At 38.9% G+C, this 22948-nt stretch overlaps 2 protein-coding genes across 2 annotated transcripts in view; one reads left to right on the top strand and one right to left on the bottom strand.

The window, feature by feature from the left end:
- GABRA5 (gamma-aminobutyric acid type A receptor subunit alpha5) overlaps positions 1–3217 on the bottom strand; it is a 190749-nt gene extending 187532 nt beyond the window's left edge. Inside the window, exons 1-2 of the mRNA XM_063459194.1 lie at positions 3048–3217; positions 1613–1763 (exon numbers count right to left, since the gene is read on the bottom strand). Of these exons, the coding sequence (XP_063315264.1) occupies positions 1613–1698 (86 nt within the window). The 5' untranslated portion in view covers positions 1699–1763; positions 3048–3217. The remainder of the gene's footprint in view (positions 1–1612; positions 1764–3047) is intronic.
- GABRB3 (gamma-aminobutyric acid type A receptor subunit beta3) overlaps positions 1–22948 on the top strand; it is a 492675-nt gene that overhangs the window by 151298 nt on the left and 318429 nt on the right. The gene's annotated exons all lie outside the window — the stretch shown is intronic.

The following is a 22948-nucleotide window of genomic DNA, read 5'->3' as shown; positions in this document are numbered from 1 at the left end:
TTGTAGAGAGAGTTAGAATTACATACTACAAAATTTAGATTAAAAAACCCAAGTTTAGACTGTAGCTGAGTTATAGAATGTTTGCAATTTGGCCTTACATTCACTGTTTAGTAAATAAAGCCCACAATGTCAGCCACTCAAAAAATCTCTACGTAGAATTTTTAAACATTTAATTGTTCACTTTTCAGTGACTCATGTTTATACTTTGAATATATAGTATGACTTGAGAATACATTAGGAGGCAAATATTGTTATAACTAGGTAAAGATTTAATTAAACATAAAATTGCAAAATGTAGGCTAAAATAGATTATGTAAAAATATTATGCAACTTCGTTATAGTCACAGATTGGATAGTTTAGTCTGAATAATACAATTGTGTTTTCAATTCACCACAATTCACTTTAGTGAATTTGTGTACGTTTAGCAGTAATGTCAAGGGACTTTCAAATTAGAGGCCAAATAATCAAATTGGAAAATAGATGAATTAGATATTCTAAATTGGATACTTTGTTCTAAACTGTTCAATTCCCTTGTCAATTCTCTCTAATGCATTCATTCCAATAAAACTGAAACTCTGTGATTGCCTTTGTTGATGTATATTAGTAACTAAAGCTTACTGCATCGGTCTTGGGATGGAATAGACAGACAATATTAGCATAGTGTTCCCATATGCTGTAAGTGAATTGACTAAATTAGCTGTCAATACCCTCTGCTTCCCTTCTAATAAAAACACTGCAATATGTTGGAATAGTACCATTATATAATTAACTATTACGCTGTCAACAAATAAACCTGTCAGCAATGTGATTAATAACTTATTGAGCAGAATATAGTATTTTTGTGTACTGAATATTTACTTGAAAGTATTTTTTTTTTTTTTTTTTTTGGGCTGGTCAAATATTTTATTGCTAATAAAATATCATGGCAATATAGTGACCAAGGAATTGAGATTCCAGTGTAATATTTCCATATATATATGTACTTAGTATTGAGTTTAGGAATAATTTATTAGATCAAAATTTAATTTTATAATTACTACAATGGCAAAATGTGTTACGTAATTGTGACTTGTGTTTTGTGTGTTGCAGTTAGAATAGTGCTGAGTCTAACATATCTTCTCAAGCAGATTATAGTATTGAAAATGAAGACGACAGTGGGTATCCAGGAGTCTTTCGTGTGAATGCTTTAAGGATGTTTTGTTAGTTAAAAAATGTACACACATTTATTGAAAAACACCATAAATGGTCAGTGTTAGGGTTGTATAGTGACAGGCTGCCTTTATGATATACTAAACCTCACCTAACACCTTTTGGGTGAGGAATTTAATATCTGGTAGGTAGAAATGCATACTTTAGTTATGAGTCACTTGTCACAGGCTTTGTATATGGTGTCATTTTAACAATGTAGCCAACACATTTCCCAATGCAGAATCAAATGATGGATTGTTTAACCCCTTAAGGACACATGACATGTGTGACATGTCATGATTCCCTTTTATTCCAGAAGTTTGGTCCTTAAGGGGTTAAAAGAGCAAAATAACTTTATTGCTGCTGAATGGTTCAAATGTGGAAAAAGAAATTGCCTAGTCACAACAAAAAAACATAACTTACCTCAAATGAAAGCCCAAACACATAATGAAGCAGGACAAAAGTATGTTTTTTATCAGTGAAATTCCAAACCAAACTTCACAGTCCATTTCCTATTGTTTAAGATGCAATTTCAGGTGACGTGGAGAATAGGGAAGGATAAAAACCTTTTGCCCTGAAAATAAACAAGTCACAAGTATAATAACTGCTACTTACTAAGTACACTCCTTTATTAAAGCATGTATATCACCTTGGCTTGTTTTTATGGAGCACAATGCAGAATTTGAAAAAAAAAAAACCTCTTTAACTTTTTGACTAGATGGGCAGCTCTGCCCAATATTTTTGGATTTACATACTGAAATGGGTATACAGACATTAAACCAAATTGTTTTTATTTTGTACATCTTTATACATAATTTAATGAATGTTCACTGACCTTTCATGTGTGGTTTGTGATTATCAAACTGATAGAATTGTCAGTACTGGTACACATTAATGATTCATTCTTAAGGCATTTTTGCATTCAGTTAGCCAAAGTCACCAAATGAACATCAAAAACACTGACAGTAATACTTTTTCATCATAATAATAATAATTAAAAAAAAAATCTGTGTATAGACCAGCAGCTCCAGAAGTGTATGACATACCTGACTGCATCTCTCTCAGCAATCAGTCTGCATCTTGTACCAGTGATTGGAGCTGTCCTCTGGGATAGTGCTGATCTCTCACTATACATTCACCATTTTGACGTAATTACAATTTCAGTTTGTAGGGTACTCCTGAGTCTAAATGACTGACTGCCGTGGGGACCAGACTCCCGATGCCAGTCTGGTGACATGCAGCATTGGGCACGATGCAAGCTATTGCCATAAGAGCATTTCCTCATAAAAGCCCTTATCAGCCAAGCTCCCTCCTCGCTGTGAGCCAGGTTGCAGCTTCTATTATGAAAGGTCAGCTGCAGTCATTTCTGTCAAGATCTGTGCATTAATTCCCACATATAATCTGCAACCTACACTGTGTACAACAAATATCGCTTTTTTTTTATCACCCCTTTCAATTTACATGCGGCACATCTCCACTGAGACCTATGAAGGCACTTACAGCACATCGCAGGATGCCCAGCTTTGGTTCAAATTCACCTCTTAATAAGAGACAAAACTACAAATATTAGTGTTATTATTTATTTTTATCATTATTATTTTTACATTTATTTTTTGTGTGAAGTTTTGCTGAGGCACAGTAATATTTAAGGACAAAGGGTGCAGATGTCCCCTGCCTCCTGCCTTCTATTTCATCATCCTACACTTCTCCCTCAGCAGGTGCCTATTGCAGACGTGGCAATATACACACTTCCTTGCCACACTAAAGATTTTTTTTTTTTTTTTGCATACACACAGGCAGAGCAATGCTACAGTTGTTCAGTGAAGAGAAACGCAAAGACAGAGCAGTTCTTGCTTACCGAATTGGCTTTCTGTGAGGTTATCCTGGGGGTAAAGACACAGCTAGAAGTTCCTCATGTCCAGTCCTGGAGGTCTTTGGACTCAAGCTCTGCCCGGGGGTCTTCTGGACCCTCAGCTTGAGTCTTTCCGCAGAAGTGTAGAGAAGCTCACGGTGCGAGGGATGCTGGCTGCTGGTGGCCCCTACAGTCCTGATAGAGCTCAGCTCCTCCCTTCGGGATGTACAGTTTCCCAGTCCTTTTTCAATGAACAAGTGTTTCTCGCAATGATCTATTATTTTCCTATCACTCCTTTGTCGTTCTTGTTCTGTCTATTGCCGCTGGCACCAGCCACACTGTAAGTGCTTTGCTTTTCTATAGAGTGCTTTGATCACAGGGTGTCCACCCCCTTACCCTGCTTCATAATGAGGTCTCCTGAGATAGCTACAAGTTGACCGAATTAAGCGTCTGGGACAAACTGGTCGCCACATTCCAACCAACATTCCAGGATCTGCAACATCTCCTCAGCATTCCACCAGGGGCAATGAGCCTAACCCGGTATCTCCATTCCAAGCCAGTTCCCTAGTCATGCTCCCATTTACACCTGTCATTGATGAGACTAGTTTAGCAATATTGTGACTGAGACCCATGATGTTCACATAATAAGAAAGGGGAGGAGGTGGGAGCATGGGGGTTGTGGTCATATCATTAATTATGCTAGATAATTGTTGCATTCCGCATCATTTATTTCACTCACATTTAATGTGCCTGTGTTATTATGGCTATTATCTGGGCGAGCAAAGGCAAAATGCTTTAGTTCAAGGATAGTTTCTACTGCATTCTTTTAAATCAAGTCATAGATTTATATGTTTGTTCTTGGCTTGTGGAACAATACATCCGTGCTTTGCAGAATGATGCCAGCGTACAGTTATCAAAAGGATGATTTGGCAATCTCATTGGAAGAATTGTAACACTTGTTAGTAGACACAAGATGTATTGCAGGAATGACAGCTGCCCTCTCTAATTGACTAAATGAATCAATCAGGTGCTGTGTCTGTGTGCATACTACATGCTTTGTGTGCAGATATTTTAAGGAAATAAGCCTGTGCATGGCAGATTGTGATTATTATTCTGATTAGTGCATAGACAAGATGGCTTAATGCATTTCCCCCTATAATTCTGCTGAAATGTAATCATTGTAGTCTTTAGATGTGTTCCTTAGGGAGATGTATTTGCATTTCATATTAACATTAAAGAATGCAATCAAAGGTTCTCCTCCAGACATATTAAAGTCTAGAAAATATCCATCTGACAGTAACAATTATATTAAATATACTTTAGATTTTTTGACAAAAAGCAATCTTTTTTTGTCAGCATTTTGTATATTTTAAATGTTACATTGAAAAAATTGAAAAAAAATGTAATATGGAAATAAACCAGTAGAGGGTGATGTGGTTCCACGGGGAAATGGCACATGGATTATCAATACTAGTTAGAAAGGTCATTTTTCCTATTTGAATTTTCTGTGCTGTGTCAGAGAGTGGAGCGATTGGACCATTGTAATAGTTACACCATTCTTTCTCAAAAGAAATTGATTTAGCGTTCTCCTTTTACTATCTACTGAGTAGAGTTCTTGAAACTTACAGTCCACACTGGGCATTAGTCATTTAAGATGACTACTAAGGCTATAAACTGAAAATGTAATTGACCTAAACCATGAAAAGGAAAACGTTCTTCCAACGTGCTCCAGGGATTCCTTCCCAAGTGCACATTTGGAGTTTGGGAGGCCACTACAACAATCTGTCTATACATTTGTTAATTACACATGTCTGCAAGACCAAAACAGCTGTACTCAACTTCTTATAGGGGGATTTATCAAGGCAAAATCAGGTGCTATTCTGAGGCAAAGTGGTAAATAAAGTTCAGTCACCGTGGAAAGAAATAGAACATCTCTCAACATTTAGTACTTTGCCCCCACACAATAGCATCTGTGTTGCCTTGATAAATATTCCCCATTTAGACTAGCACAGCAGCTGGAACTTAAATATTTTAATTGCCATAAATATATTATGGATTATGGATTTTGAAAAAAAAGATTGCCTCTTTGTGGGTTATTTTAAATACACAGCTGGATGTTAATGTCTCTTATTAGTGCATTGCCTGAGTTACAATTGTTCCATGAGTATGGTTTGTCTTAACCCCTTAAGGACACATGACATGTGTGACATGTCATGATTCCCTTTTATTCCAGAAGTTTGGTCCTTAACCCCTTAAGGACCAAACGTCTGGAATAAAAGGGAATCATGACATGTCACACATGTCATGTGTCCTTAAGGGGTTAAGGGGTTAAAGGACCACTATAGGCACCCAGACCAATTCAGCTTAATGAAGTGGTCTGGGTGCCAGGTCCAGCTAGGATTAACCCTTTCTTCTATAAACATAGCAGTTTCAGAGAAACTGCTATGTTTATAATAGGGTTAATCCAGCCTCTAGTGGCTGTCTCATTGACAGCCGCTAGAGGCACTTCCGCGCTTCACACTGTGATTTTCACTGTCAGAAGACGCCAGCGTCCATAGGAAAGCATTGAGAATGCTTTCCTATGGACTGGCTGAATGCGCGCGCGTCTACTGCCGCGCATGCGCATTCAGCCGATGACGGCGATATGGAGGTGGAGAGGAGGAGGAGAGTCCCCTGCCCGGCACTGGAAAAAGAGGTAAATTTAACCCCTTCCACCCCTAGAGCCCAGCGGGAGGGGGGCCCTGAGGGGGGGACAACCAAGAGACCCTATAGAGCCAGGAAAACGAGTATGTTTTCCTGGCACTATGGTGGTCCTTTAATGTTTGCTTTGTTCAAATACACCTCTTCCTGACTAGAGTGCCAATTGTTCATTCAAACTCTGGAGCCAAATAAAGAGCCGTTAGAAAATTGTTGGTCTCATTTTGTTCTTCCTGACATCAACCAGGAAGTAATCAAAGAAAGGATCAAGATCAGCCAGAGGTGCACAAAACATCCAATAGGAAGACTGTTGTACTTATTGAAGGGTATATATAAGGAAAATTGAGAGAAAGGGGGGTTATGCACTTTGTATTTGTTTCAAAATTGAGAAACTGTCCCTGAGGAAGTCCCTTACCGGGATGAAACGCGTAGTAGGACTTATCCTGTAAACCTGTGGTTACCAATTTCACCTCCTACTGTTTACTTCTGTGTAAGTACATCAGTCTGCATTGTGTACTTAATCCTTATGGTTACTTTATCTGGTTGCACTTTATCTTTTTTTTTATATGAATGCGACTGACATCACTAAAGTTCAAGAATTGAGAAAAATGACACCAACTATTTTCTGAAGGCTCTTTATTTGGCTCCAAAGTATGAGTGACCAATTGGCACTTAATATACACCATCACTTTATTATACAGTTTTGCACTATGTTGCACTTGTATTTGATTGAAGATTTGACAAGATCTTCGGGTGACTCCATTGCTAAAGGGAAGTTTGAGTGTCCCAATATATACATTTGAGCACTTTATGAAGGAGAGTGTTATCTGAAACGTGCACTTTCTTCTTAGTTTGTGATGTTTTGAAAGACACTGTTTTGTTGTATTTGTATTATTACCAACAGACAGCAGCTTGTTTGTTAATTTTTGTAGTTACCACTAATAAGGGCTGGTTCTAAAACTATTTGCATATTGGAAGATGGCCAGTGAGGCACACATATGCATACTTCACCCTGTGTAGCCAGTAGTGACAGGCAAGTAGCAGCTGACTAGTTAAAATTAGCAACAGGTTGGGGGACGTGGCCAACCACCGAGCAACCTGGCTGCTTAGGAAATTGCCCCGGCACCCGGGCTCTCAGAATCCGACAACATCGTTTCTCAGAGCACTAAAACGCCTCTCAAAACACATGATGTCGAACCTCAAAGGGAAGAAGAATGCACAGAAAAACGAAAAACTGAATTTCTTCACTTAAAAAAACGCGAGTAACTCCGAAGCTGAACGCGGCCCAAATCAAGATGGCGCCGATGACCAAACAGCGGGAAACATCCCAAGCACAGGCCCATCATATGAAAGCCAGGAAAACCTGACCAAAACATACCTAGATGAAGCGATGAACACCATGGCTGACAAACTTATAAAGACATGGCAATCCTCCCTAGGACAACTCTGCAAGGAGGTACAAGACATTGGTAGCAGAACCACACACGTGGAAAATAAACTAAGCGAGTATGCCACAGCGCACAACAACATGGCCGACCATGTGGCGACATTGGAACAAAAAATAGAAATAATGGAAGCACTATGGCTGATGCAGAGGATCGCTCACGGAGGAATAACCTCAGGCTGAGAGGAGTCCTGGAGACCATCATGCCGAATGATCTGCAGGCTTATGTTCAGGGCCTACAGGGTCCAAACATACCCACAGATATGCTCTTAGTGGATCGGGTACATAGGGTGCCCAAGCCACGCAACTTACCTGATTCCATTCCTCGAGACGTCCTCCTGAGGGCACATTATTTTCATATAAAAGAAGCAGAACCCCCTATTGGGACAACATAACTACCATTATCCATGACGGCACAAAAATGCTTCTACCTCGCAAACCAGAAACATACCTTCTCCAGTTATTTCCAAAGGGAATGCAGAGTAGACAGAAATATTTAACTTACCACATACTTATGGCTGCATTAACTGTCATTAGCAGACACTGGAAATCCGCTATCCCGCCCATAATTACAGAATGTATACAAACGATAGAAACAACTAAGCTCTATGACCTAGCAGCCAGACGATCAAGTCACTCCCAAAAAGACTGGTCACAAGCCTGGGAAACCTGGCAGCTATACATGGGGCGCGACATTATGCCATCCAAATGAGCTGACTGCGGCAAGGACCTACGGACCGACAGCTGTGCCCTTTAGATAGTAAAAACTGTAAATAAAAACAACATACAAACAAAAGGATAAAAGTACAACAGAAGTGACCGCAAGACTTTGAACGCCTGGGAGAACCCCACCCTTCACCCTTTATCTCCTTCCCTCCCCCTCACCCCCTAATTCAGTCCCTTCTCCAATGTTTCCCCCCCTTCCAGTGGTACATGGAATAGTAAGACTCTACACCCACTACCAAAGACAAACCCAGGCGACTGTGGACCCTGTAGGGTTTAGCGTGATTCCTCATCACTGCAATATGAAGACCACAATGCTAGACTAACCTAGAGAAACACAATGCTTGTATACCAAAACGTTGTACATGATAAATGAGTAAAATGTCTCTTTATGTCAATACTTTACCATACCACTGTTCCCCATCCATATTCTCTTCTGTACCCTTATAAAACTTTAATAAAAATTGTCAAAGTTTAAAATTAGCAACAGGTTTAGAACAATACTTTTTTTTCCCCAAGGGGATGTATAGGGAACTCAGCTGTCATTAACTTATTTCCACCAGTTCAGAGGCTGTTCATAAGTTTTTTAGGTTAGGGGCAGCTAGTATTGAGAAGTGACCGGGTTGGAAAGCAGATGCTAAGTTATAGTTAGTGGTTCCTATACAATATATTGTTAGCTGTTAGCTTCTACTTAGTGACTGGTTTTCAGTAGCGCCTGCAGGTAACTCCCTGTCACTTCTGTAAACATTTTGCAGTTGATACCCAGGCACTACTATCTAACTGGAGTAACATACATTTTAGCGAGTTACAGCTACCCTGCAAAAGTAGCGGCACGTTGTAAATGAGCCTCCGTTTAAATACACACACGAAAATAGAAAACACAAAGCAATGCGTTAACCAAGAGTGCATTTAAAAATGACTAGGCTTTTATTTTAAACAAGATCAAATCATTTATGTCACATCTAAGCCAAGTTCTGTATCTTTATTTCTGAAGTATCTTCTATCAATGTAGATTATCCAAACTGTACTGTGTATCTAAAAGTTGAAATTCCAGACACCTTTTAGTACTAGCATTTACATTTATCATAGGAATAGGATTGACACTATCATTTGTTTAAATCACATAACATTAAACATTTCACCAACGGATTAGTTGCTTATTATTCATTCCTACGCAACAGCCATCTAGTTCAGTGTGGGGACTTTGTACTGTCAATCAAAATACTTTGACTTCAAAAATAATAGGAGGTTTGGGAAGGGTAGTACAACATCAGGTATGACATTTAAGGTGTTTGTAACGCTTCAACTATTCTGTTTGAATAAAAGATATTTCAGATTAAATCTGTTCTGCGTTGCTTGTAAGTTAGCATTTAGAAGCTCCTTTTTCTGTTTGTTACTGTAAGATATTGCAACTGTTTATAAACTTGTTAATTGTGTGTCTATACCATATGATTGTCAAGTGTCAATAATAAAAACAGGTTTGATTCAGTCAATATCATATTTCATTATATGCAAGCCAAAGTTCTCACAATTACCACATGTTCTTAGATAACTGGTGTTTATCTCGCACAATTCAAAAACAAGTAGGAATGGCTGATTTATGTTTCAGTTACTCCAGAGAACCTCTGCAAACAATTGCTCTTTTACGATGTTGCATTATAGCTTTAGAATTAAAGAGAATCTAGATTTAATTTCATCTTGTCTGGATTCAACAAAATGGATTAAATCAAGAACCATCTGACGGAAATGCACAACCAAATACTCAAAGTACAGAAAATAATAATGGAAATTAAGTAAGACCAAAATCAGACAGTAATGCCTCTTACGTGCTATTACTAGAAAAAAAATAATTTATAGTAGGCAAAAAAAATCATCAAGTTATGAACTAAGCAACCAATCATTGTGCAACACAATTATCAAAAGGCTGCATTCCTATTCAGTTAAATTCATTTTTACTGCAATAAACGGCAGAAAGGGCAGACACAGGTAGTGGCATAGTATGGGCGGGGTCACAGGGTCAGTTGCCCTAGAAGCAAATTCAAAATAAGAAAAATACAAAATGTAATTATTATTATGAGTTATTATTCAATTATTTATTAAATTCAAAAGAAAAAAAATATTATCAGCCAGCAAAAGCAACCCTTCTGTACCCAAAAGGAAAGAAACAAGAGGGTAGCTAAAAAGATTAACGAGCATGTGTGTGTGTATTTGTGTGTCTGTGATTCTGTGTGTCATTGTATATCTGTGTGTGTTTGCATGTCTGTGTCTATGTGTGTGTATCAGTGTGCATCTGTGTGTCAGTGTGTGTCTAAATATGTATCTGTGTGTATGTGTGTCTGTCTTTATTTGTGTATCAGTGTGTGTTTCTGTGTGTGTAATGCTGTGTTAGTGTGTTTCTGTGTGTATTACACTGTATTAGTGTGTGTATGTGTATCTGTGTGTCAGTTTGTTTTTGTGTGTGTATCTGTGTGCCTGTGCATGTATCAGCAGGGGTTAGGGAACACAATACTTGCCTTTCCACAGGCACTGGCAACCCATGCAATGCCAGTGGACACAGGAGAACTGAAGAAAGCCCCTGACTGACCAAACGAGATTGTTCACACAGACATGGACATGGAAGCAACGGTGGACACAGATGAAGAGAGAAATTGCCAACAAGTTAGAGATGCAAGTGGAAGCACAGATATTCTAGCACCTCTAAATATAGCTGTGGGTCAGGATGTGTATCAAAGAGGAAAATATGTACAATGATTTTGGCCAGGGGAGAATGCAGAATTGGAATCTAAATTGTGCCTGTTCTACTACTTTTATATTTTGGAGGTTGCCACCAAAAATCCGGAAGAATGAAGTCAATGCAGTTGGTGAGAATAACAGAGATATAGACATCATAGACATGATGAACAAACAGTAAGTGCATGCATATTTATACACATACATATCCACACACACTCAGCTCATCTGTACACACTGCATAGTGCTTGAAACTCTTTTAATTGTGATCAGCAATGTTGGTGGATGTCACTTAACTCTCACATCCATTTAGGCATTACATTAAACTGTTTTACATATGATCAGAAATATCATGTGGGTTTGCAATTAACCCACACGTGTTTTAACTGTGATAAAAAAAAATAACATCATAGACACCCATATGTGCATATTCCATACTTAACTGTAATATTGTTTATGGGATATGAATAAGTCATTTGTCACCTAGAAATATCATATTTCTATTTTATATCATAACTACAGAAAATGCCAGTGTATTTATAGCATCTAAATAAACAGTAACCTTAACAGTAGCAATGAAGATATCCATCTATTAAATATACAATTCCCTATATTCTTATATCAAGCAGATTGTCAAGAAGGTGTGCAAAGCCACTGCTGTCTCGGAGAAGATCAAAGGTGATTCAACAAAGGAGACATACTTATTGCAATATGAAGATTAGCTTCTTCAGGTCATGCTGAGAGCTACATTTTTTGAAAGGATGGTTGATTAATATTAAGATGTTAAACTAGTAGATATAAATGCAACTGTTAATATCTATGTATTGATGCATATCCTTTTTGGTTTCTACAATGCCAACACTTCAAACCCAGGAATAAGCTGACATGCCAAACCCAGTACTGCAGGAGAAGAAGACAAGCCTACTGATCCACAACAGTCATACTATCTGGCAACAGGACAAACTAATGTCTCTCTGGAGGAGTGTCTGGCTTAATGATTTCTGCAAAGTATTGTAATTCCATTGTTCCTACTTCTTTGTGTAAATGTAGTGTATTGTTAACTAACATCTCTTGGATATCTTGTCCTCAGTCCGTCCACATATTATGCCTTTACCACATCAGTCACCTGTTAAAGTCCACCAACAGCCAGTTACTGATGCAGAAGATAGGAATCAACTCCTGAGTTTAAGCATCAAATTGTGAACAAATACATACCATTGCTTGAATTTACATTTTAATAAACAAGCATTATTTTCTTTACTTGAGCAATGTGATGTCGTATGGTTTTATATTAATACCCCAACATTACTTGCAGGCACATGCAACATTTTTAGACGTGTTCCACCAGCATTACTATCTTAATTTTTACCCCTTAATTTAATATATGTTGTTGGGCAGCCATATTCTGCAGATATTGCATATAAGTTAATACTTACATGCTGTGGTACATGTTCTGTAAAAAGAGAATTCATATGAAATGATTAATTTGTAAATGTAATTGTATACAATAAGCTATAGTGTGTGCATGGATATGAGTGCTTTGTTTTATCCACAAATTGATAAACATCATCAAACAAAGATGCAGTAAAGCAAAATTTACATTTATCAGTGGACATAACATATAATGTATGTGCAAAATGGATATAAAATATAGTATATTTGCAGAGCTATGTATACTTCAACCTCTGATGTTACTGATAGCTATTAATATTATTAATATGATTGTATAAAATCATATATTGAAGATTCTTAAAAATTATTTTAGTTTTCTCTCGCATATAGATTCAAGGTTCCTGTATTGGAATTTGATGAGTAAGAACAAGTCCAGGTTTTTCTCTATATATCAATGCATCCCAAATTTGCAGACAAATTATCAACATTAGTGGCCAAAGAACCTCGAGAGCTACTTCTTCCACAGCTCTTACTGAACAACGCTACACTTTGTGACTTCGTTCAGACTAGCCAAACACAACTAGATAAGTTTTTATGGCAGGATAGAGGCAAACAAATGCCAGAATTAGACAGGGTTATGATAAACATAACATCTGTTGGTAATGCTTTTAGTGAGGACATGATGCCAATCAAGGCCTTATTGGATGCTATTATTTGTAATGTACAGTGCATAGTGAATGCACGGCTAGAAGGGTGCATTATGGAGCATATTAAAACTGGTCATCTTTGGGGCATAAACCTTGATTCCTTGCATTACTAAATTGAGGCAGAATATAGAGCAGTTGCTAAAAGAGATAATGATTACCATCCCACGAGTGTGCGACAAATGTACTTAAAATCCTATTTAAAGCAATTTCATTGTCTTGTACTCTGTTTGGTATATGTGTTCTTCCCCCACTCCCCCCCAAAAAATATAATTCTTCATTCTCCTCATCCAAAATTCCTCTCTTAACTGCGCCCAAAATTGGGGCTTCTTTTGTTTTCTTCAGTATTTTTATGTGCATGATATTTATAAAAAAAAATAAATAATAATAATTGGCTGCAATTTCTGTCTCATTAGTTTTCTAACATTCCCTTTCATTGTCTCTGAACATGCTGGTGCCTTATTAGGTACTTGTCTTGATGGTTTGTATTGACAGTGACAGAAATGATGTATTATAATGGATCTGTATCCGTGTTGATATAGTGTTCCCATGATGCTGTTCACATCAGGGTATGAATATAATCATGGGAGTGATAAACCAACATTAGATGCAGTCATGGGCTTGTTAAATACTCTAGAACCGCTGAACACTGCTAAAGAAAATATCACCCCACATCTGTTTTCCTCCAATATAAAATCATGCTATGCTCATGCAATGTGGCTTTTTCCTCTCGTAAAGAAAATGACTTCAATAACCTCATAATCACAATCTCCCAAGAACCCAAATGCCTCTTTCACACTTGAAATACTATTTTTCACCCAGTTGCCACTTATCTTCTTACTAATCTGACTACTCCAAATTTTGCAACCACTTCACTGAGAAGATTACCGCAATCATGGTATAGCTCTAAAATTCAAGGATTTTACTATTACCATGACGTAAAGTCATGATTTTATTAATGACACAGAGGCGAGTATTATGCTGCACTCTTTCTTTATTTCCCTCAGCAGCAAAGAAAAAACTTTATAAACATAACCAATAATAACATTAACAGTCTCAGGTGTATTCTTCCTAGTAACAGGAACAGCAAATCAGGTTCCACTCCTCCAGCATAATAGGCTCTGGCAACCAATCCTGTTCCTCTTTATTTGCAGTCCCGAAGAAGTAAAATTATCCAACCAAACATTGAACGGTATACAAAGGGAATGTCCCATTCAATGTGGGGTAGATTAGGCTGTAAGAGAGGAAAAATATGGTAATACCTTAGCAGAAAACTGGGTGTACGCATAGTCATAGGTATTCGAGATAGTGTTTGGTCAGTGTTTTTGCCAAAGGGAATATTGGTGTTTAACCTATAAAATGGGTGACCGTATAGGCAGTAGATTATCATAGCTAGAGCTTACCTGGTTCCAAGCACAACGGTAATTTAACATGTTGGCGAGTATAACGGTAGCAAATATACATGTTTAAAATGACTTACCGTAGGTCAACTTACCCAACTTCCGTCAACCTCTCCACCGTCGTCGGGTGGGAGGGAGGGATAATACTCGCCTCCGTGTCATTAATAAAATCATAACTTTACGTCATGGTAATAGTAAAATCCTTGAATTTTATTAAGACACGGAGGCTCCTATTATGCTAGTTTAAAGCTGAGAAACTACCGTTCCTGCGAAGTGGTGTATTGGTTTGAAGTAAAAATCACAGAAGGTAGATTCGGAGGACCAGTCGGCTGCTTTCAAAATGTCTTCCAGGCGACAACCCATCGAAGAGGCCTTGGAAGCCATCGCTCCTCGTATGGAGTGGGGTGAAAATATGGAGGTGTCGATTCCTGCCGTAGCCATAATCCATTTGACCCAGCGAGCTAGGGTCGGGGTAGACACCGGTAGGTGTGGTCTTTGGAAAGAGATGAAGAGTTCATGTTTAGTTGGGTCCCGCAATGCAATGGTGCGAAGTTCGTAGGATTGCAGGCATTTAACCGGGCATAAGAGAGGTTTGTCAGGAAAGGATGGGTATGTCACTCTCTTTGTTGAAGTTTTTGTCCTCCGTGATATATCGAAAGTGACCCCTTCTGGAGCATAGGAATGTGCGGTGACGTCTAAGGCCCTAACGTCAGAGACTCTTTTGCAGGATATGAGACATAGGAGCATAACCAGTTTTGCCGACAATTGTTTCAGAGATAGTGTTGCATTATCCGGCCAAGATTCGAGGAAGTTGCGGATAATGGAGACGTCCCATAGCACTGAATAGCGTGGCAGCGGGGGTCGTGCAAATCTGATGCCGCGTAGGAGTCGGCATACCAGTGGGTGGCGTCCTATCGGTGTTCCATTGATGCCTTGGTGTGTGGCAGAAATGGCCGATCTGTAGAGGTTCACCGTGCGGTATGCTTTGCCGCTTTCAAATAATGAGGTTAAGAATTGCAGAATCGAAGTCAGAGGAGCCGATGTGGGATCCAAGTCCCATTCCATGCCCCAATCGCGCCATTTGCTCAAAGCAGATTTATAAGCTTGTCTCGTGCCGGGTGCCCATGCGCTCTCGAGAAGTTGGAGAGTTGATTCCGAAATTCCCTCGATTGAGTAGGGCTCCCTGAAACCAGCCATGCTGTGAGGTGTAGTAAATCTTGTTGAATCAGGGGGTGGGGGGACCCGTCCGGGTCTTGAAGCAGATAGTCGAAATGTGGGAGGGTGCGGGGTATGTCTATTGCCATCTCCAACATGGAAGGAAACCATGGTTGTGACGGCTATAATGGTGCCACGATCACTGCTGTTCCCGTCTGTTGCCATAGTTGCAGTAGGCAGCGGGGAATCAATGCAAAGGAAGGAAACGCGTAGTTCTTTGTGGAGGACCAGTCTTGGGTAAAGGCATCTGTTGCCAGTGCTGCTGGGTCCAGTTTCCAAATGAAAAATCTAGGAAGTTGTGCGTTCAAACGGGAACCGAACAAATCCTTGTCCAGAGGGCCCCACAGGGACTGGATGTCTTGGAAGACTCTGGGTTCCAGGCCCCAATCGCTGGAATCCCTGAGGTGTCTTGAGTACCAGTCCGCCGTTGTATTGCAGAGGCCTGGGATGTACTCCGCTGTGACCGAAATGCCTTGCGCCAGGCAAAACTGCCAAAAGTCCCGTGCCAAATTTGCCAGGACCTTCGATTTCATGCTGCCCAAGTGATTTATATAACGGACTGCCGATATATTGTCCATTTTCAAAAGGATGGCACATCGGGCTTGAGTCGGAGAAAAACTGCGGATTGCAAAGGAACCGGCTAGGAGTTCCAGGCAATTGATGTGAAGCGATGATTCCACTTCAGACCATCTGCCACCTGTAGAGACATTGCGTACAAGCTCGCATCGGATTCTATTATTATGTCTGGTGCGGTGCCGAAAATTGCTCGGCCATTCCAGGCTTCCATATGGGAGAGCCACCATCTGAGTTCTGTTTTTGCCTCTGTGTTCAGAGCGATCATGTCCGTGTATGAGGCCCCGTCTCTCAAATGGGAGGCTTGCAGGCGCTGTAGACAAAGCCGGGTAAGCGGTGCTCGCGGCGAATGTGTAATCACTTGTAACGTGCTTACACATTCATGCGCCGCGAGCAGGGAGCCGGTATCTGTGGGTGGCGGTCGTTCACGGCGGTAATTGGAAAAAAGGGCGCGAAGCGCCGGGTGCGGCTCCAGCCGACGTCCCCGAGCCCGCTTGCAAATTAGGCTCTGGGGGTCAGGCTGGGCTTGGAGACCCTTAAAGGCAAACTAGCAAATATACAAAAAACAAATAGGAAGAAAGTGAAAGCTAATCAGAAGCCAACAATAAAAATTGCAACAAGCAGTACTACAATATAGCACAATGAAGTTTTAAACGATATCATCATAAATAACAGTAATAATAATAGCAATAAAAATTAATAAAATTAATAAATTAATAAAGTTATCACAAGAAACAGTAATCCCACAGTTAAGGAGCCTGAGGGATCAGATATACTGAACTGAGGGAGCAGCAAAGAAAGAGGAACAGGATTGGTTGCCAGAGCCTATCATGCTGGAGGAGTGGAACCTGATTGGCTGTTCCTGTTACTGGGAAGAATACACCTGAGACTGTTAATGTTATTATTGGTTATAAAACAAACTTTACACAAAAAAGTGCAAAATGTACAAGGTGTGGAAGTGGTGTCAAAGATATAAGTGTGACTCCCCAGTGTTTTAAAAAACACTTAAAAACACTAATTTAAAAGCAAGGATACAGAATAGAGATAGGGGGCACAAGAAAAGTAAAATAATACTTTCAAAATACTTATTAACACTTAGTCATCATTTGGATTCCACCTAAGTGAAGAAAAACATATACATAGCATAATACTGTTTAACATAAATAAACAGAAATAGATATAGTTGGTTCACTCACACTTTGCAGAGCCACATATAGTAGGCTCTGACTATTCAGGTTCTTAAGAAAAATCCCTTTCTTAATGTCTCCACTCCACCACTCTTCAGGATATAACCACTGGTGCCACTGGTTCCAGGATACAGTAGAATACAGCAGGTAAAATAACACAAAAATATGGGGATATGTAGTAAAATTTAATGACATAAGAAATAAAAACAGGGATTAAAAAGTGCATAAAGTGAAAAAAAAAATTGATAGCAGCACTGACGCGTTTCGACCTATAGTCTTTCTCAAAGTGCATAAATCATCTGTCCGACTTCCTTGTTTATATACCATTTAGGTATTCGAATTTGGCGCCCTTTTCCTAGTTCCGTTGTCATCCTCAGTTTTCTATTTCCGACGCACGGATTCCCTTCTCTCCGCCCACATTTGCGCCACGTTGCGTCTGACGTCAGACGTATTCTTCCGATACCGGAAGTAGTGTAAGAGGTGCAGCGAAATCAGAATCGCCATATTTAAAAGTCCCGGACATAATTACATATTTAAAAACATCCTGGCATCCAAATTTACAATTGGTTTAGCTCCATTTACAATAACATATACTGACAATAATATATACTTTCCAATTTTGGATCTCAGTGTATTACTAACCAAATTGCCAAATCTAACAGTCTTAATATCTTCTATGTTATCCAACCTATATTTAATAGCAAATATATAACAAATACAGTATAAAAATATTAATTATGACAAATGGAAGAGGAGAATATATCTGAAAGAAAATTGGGGGAGACCATTAATACAAGAGATATTCACATGTTCTACCCAAATAAACTCTATTTGAATAAAAGTACTTCTTTTTTTTTTTTAAAAAAAAGCATCATTAAATTAAAACACTCATCTCAAATTCCATATTAAGACCATTTGGAGATAATGTATCTAAATTAAAAATCCAACCCATTTCACACTTGCTCAGGGTTGAACTAATATCCCCTCCTCTCCAATGTCTAGTTACAGTCTGAATCCCATAAAATTTAATTCCACTGGGATCCTTATTATGTTGTTCTAAAAAGTGTAAAGAGACACTGTGGTTTTTAAAACCTCTCTTAATGTTGTATATATGCTCTCGTACCCTCGTTGCCACACATCTAGAGGTTTTGCCCACATATTGTAAGCCACATGGGCACTCGAGCACATACACAACATTTTTGGTCTTGCACGTGATAAATTTATCTATTTTATATTCTTTTGAATTTGTTTTAGACTGAAAAGACAGGATCTTTTTTTCTTTGGTTTGTACTGTTCTGCACCCCATGCAATTTCCACAATAATCAAAACCTTTAAATAGATTTTTTTGACTAGTTATAACATTTTTATCAGTTTTTTCAATAAAACTAGATGTTAAAATCTGTTTAAAATTTTGAACTCCTCTAAATATAATTTTAGGCTTATCTCCTACATAAGGTGCAATGTCGTTGTCCTGTTTTAATAAGTGCCAATTTTTATTAAAAACACGTCTTCATTGAGAATGATTCTTATTAAAGTTAAAAATTTATGGAATTGTATCCTTATCTTTATCATCTTTCTTTTGTTGATATTCACATAAATCCTCTCTATTTAATTCTACAATTTCCTGAATAGTCCTATTTAGAGCTCCCTCCTCATAGCACTTTTCCAAAAATAGTTTTTTGAGTGAAGCAGCTTGAAAGTTGTATTTATCTTTTTCTGAACAGTTCCTTCTGAGTCTTAGGACCTGTCCCCTTGGAATATTTTCCAACCGGGGACGAAAGTGACAACTTTCCTTCTCAATAAAACTATTTACATCAACTTGTTTAAAAAATGTGCATGTTTCGATCCTATTGTCTTTAATATAAATATTGAGGTCTAAAAACTCTATTTCCTCTCTGCTGACTTTTTGGGTAAGATTAATATTCCACTGATTGGTATTGAGATAAGTTAAAAAATCTAAAACTGGGGGGTCGGGGCCTGCCCGCCATGCTGAACGGTCGCATGCGGGTGAGGCTCCGGCGAAACCTGGCCTTTTCGACCGTTAATTCAGGCTTGCAGCCCTTATCTGAGCCAGAGGGACGCAGGACGGTACAGGAGCTGCAGTGGGCACAAAAGCGGGCTCTGAGACCGGGAGCTTTGGGGCCCCACGGGTCAGAGAAGACTTTGGAGCTAGCGGCCTTCATGTGAGTAGGGCGGGATGGACGGCCGCCACCCTGCCTAGCTGCGTGCTGGATCGCCACACAGCGGCTCTGTGCTGCACCTCACAGGCCCCTACCCCCCCTTTGGGCCGGGGGGGTTATCCCGGTTCCCACCGGAGGACACAGAGGCGACCCTCACCGAGATCTGCTTGGCACACGCTGACACTAAATTTAAAATGGCCGCCGCACTACCTCTCCGCCATGCGGGCAAGTAAGAGTCACCTCACCATTTAGAACACTGCTGGCAACCAGCTGAGGGTCTTGCCTGCCCAAGCCACAAAGTGACTTTACACCCCACAGGACAGCTTTACACTCCTGGAGGTGGAGAGCTGGGAGCCTCACATCCGGCTCTCGTAAATGGCCTGCTAAGGATCAACACCACATTAATGCTGGGAATGGCAAAGGCAGCCGTCGGGCAGGAGAAGAAATTAGAGGAAATCACCAACCTCACAGAGGCTATCACAGAGACTATCGACTACTTACCACAGGAGGAATCTTGAGCCCAGCGGATATTCTCTCCAAACAGGGCAGATACAGGACAGCCACAAGCCCTGAAGATCAGGCTTGCCCCAAAGTTTACCATTTACTGCAGCCCGACGGAACAGAACTGGAGGAACTCGCATGGGGGAACCCGGTGGAGTTAAATAGTTTGCATATTTCATTCACATGTCTATCCTACCTCACAATTATTATAGTTGCTTTATGATTTATTTTCTGAAAAACCACAGTCAGATTTGAACCATTTTGTTTCAGCTTAAAGTTCATAAGTAAAACTTATAATAGATCAATCTGAAATCTACTGTCTAGCAACGTAGTTCTTGCATTCATACATTTTTCATGTATAGCATGATAATGAAGCATGACATAATAATCGAAATGTGCTGTCTAATTGCGTGCCATTTTGTTCTACTATCTAAGAACAGACATAGATAGCAGCTAAAATTGCCTAAGCCTATATGGAAGCTTCGACTGGCTAGCTCGGTGACTTGCTGCCCCCTGGTGGTCAATATTAAGCAGTGTGGAGAAATCTGCACCTGACACTGTCACATAAGCCTGAAACTTAACAACTGTATTATACTTATCCAAATAGCATGTATAGCTCAGTTATAGAGTTTTATTAACATGTACTTAACTTGATATATCTAAAAACTCAAACGCGCTGTTTACTTTACCACGACTTAGTATATCATTATTGTTTAACCTCATTTAATAAAAAATGTATGCATACTTATCGTGCCACAATACTGCTACCATATGTTTATATAACTTGAGCCTGTTGTGGCGACACAGGCACTGTTGTACATCCCTGCATACCAAAAATAAAGAATAAAAAAAAAAAAAGAAATCTAAAACTGATGCTTCACTCCCTTTCCAAATAAAAAATATATCGTCGATATACCTTCTATATAGGACCAGGTTCGCTACCCAGTCATCTTGGGAGAAAATATGCTTTTCCTCCCAGTGGGCCATAAATAAATTAGTATAACTGGGAGCGAACCTGGTCCCCATAGCCGTACCTCTACATTGCAGATAAAAATCCCCCTCAAACCAAAAAAAAATTGTTATTTAAAAAAAGTTCAATAGGTTCCAAGATAAAATCAATTTGGTCATTATGATAGATTTTGGAGATCTGTAAAAAACGTCTCACTGCCTCACAACCTCTTTCGTGTTGAATGCATGTATAGAGACCAGTTACATCACATGTAACCAATAAAACGTTTTCTTCCTATTTCATATTTTTTAAAATCTGTAGAAGGCTAATGGAATCTTTAAGGAAGGAAGGACATGTCTTGACTATAGGCTGTAGAAACGTGTCCACATATTTTGATAGGGGTGTTTAGGAAAATCATAGGCATTTTTTAAGTCAAAGAAGAGGACTATTCTGTAATGGCAGAGTCAATTACCTGATCTCAACCTAATCAAGCATGCATTTCACTCGCTGAAGACAAAATTTAAGGCTGAAAACCCCTCGAACAAACAACAACTGAAGACAGGAGCAGTAAAGGCCTGGCAAAGCATCACCAAGGAGGAAACCTAGCATTCGGTGATGTTCATTCCAGGATTCAAGTAGTCATTGCCTGCAAAGGATTCTCGATAAAGTATTAAAAATAAACATTTTATGTATGATTGTGTTATTGTGTCCAATTACATTTGGGCCCCTGAGGGGATAGTACATGCAAATGGTTGCAATTCCAAAATGTTTCATACAATATTATTGTTGAGTACTTTGAATTAAAGTTGAAAGTCTGCACTTTAATTGCATCTTGGTTGTTTCAATTCAAACCCATTGTGGTGGCGTAGATAGCCAATTTATAAAAGTTGTGTCAGTGTCCACATATTTCCTGACCAAAATGTATGGTATATACATGATTCACATGTGAGGATGACGGATTTTAAAGCAGACACTGCATGGTACATAGAGAGATGTGGGCGAGTTTGTTTGAAACAGCAACATTTTAACTGTGTTTGCATTTGGTAAATATTCTAATTGCATTTAGTTGAAATCAGGTTATTTTAACAGAATTTTGCTAATCCGGACCACATCTATCACTTAGTGAAAGTCTGATTATGTAATTCCATCTTAAACCATATGCCAACCAATCTACATGTATTAACCCATGCACATTTCAAGTTTGTTACAGTTGCAAAATGTTTCCTGATGTTTTGAAATCTTACTGGTCTCTGACAAATGTACATGCCAGCACCGAAATGCACACTAGACCAATTGTTCCTTTTATGATTTTATAATTTAGGTGACAGTGGAGTGATGAGGGAATAGCAGTGTAGTATATATGTCCGTTTGGTTAAGTAAGCCCATGAAAGCCGGTACTTCAGGGGCAGAGATAATTAATTTCACTTCTCTTAGGCTTGCTATACTTTTCTATAGCTTTCATATGTAGTACTTTTGTAACAGTGTAGCCTTTGAACACTGTCTCAATATAGGACACTCTGAAGGTTTATGTTTCCAGCTAGCCTATATTTATAGGGTACTATTGTGCTATCATTTTGTTACAGTGTGGTTTGTGTCTAGAAACAATGTGTCCCTTTATCCTTTGCATCTGTGTATTTAAATAGAGGTAGGCAGCCATAATTAAAGGGAAATACTAAATAGACAGGGACTGCTGCTGAGACTTTCCTTGCCTACTCTTTTATTAATTTCTGAGTTTGGAGATACAACTAAGTGATTTAGCAAATATTACATTGTCATCTCCCTTATTCACTAATTTCTGTGTATTTAAACTGGTAGTGGTGTATTTATTTTCTTGCATTTCATGTTTTGTTTTTGTTTTTTTTCTTTGTTTTTGAGTCCATGTTTTTGAAAAGGTAATAAGGTTTACAAGTTTTTATATATGCATAACGCAAGCTTTTGTTGTTCCCCATTTCAGTGGATCACTATTAGTTAAATGTGATATTAGATCACTTTGTAAGGGTTATCCACTTTCTTTGGCTTTGCCTGGGTTGGTAACATACGCCATTATTCTTTTTTTGTAAATTTGAAATAAATATATGTTAACTATTTAGAAAATTATTTCAAGCATGCATGTTTACCTTAAAAGTATATTCTTACCACCACCACCACAACTTTAGTTTAAAGGGACACATGAAAACAACTTTATCTTACTGAAATGGATTTGGTGTGTAGA

Source organism: Pelobates fuscus, chromosome 1 (genome assembly GCF_036172605.1).
Source record: "Pelobates fuscus isolate aPelFus1 chromosome 1, aPelFus1.pri, whole genome shotgun sequence".
NCBI lineage: Eukaryota > Metazoa > Chordata > Amphibia > Anura > Pelobatidae > Pelobates > Pelobates fuscus.
Note: the sequence above shows the minus strand (reverse complement) of the source record. Positions and strands in the feature narration are given on the sequence as shown.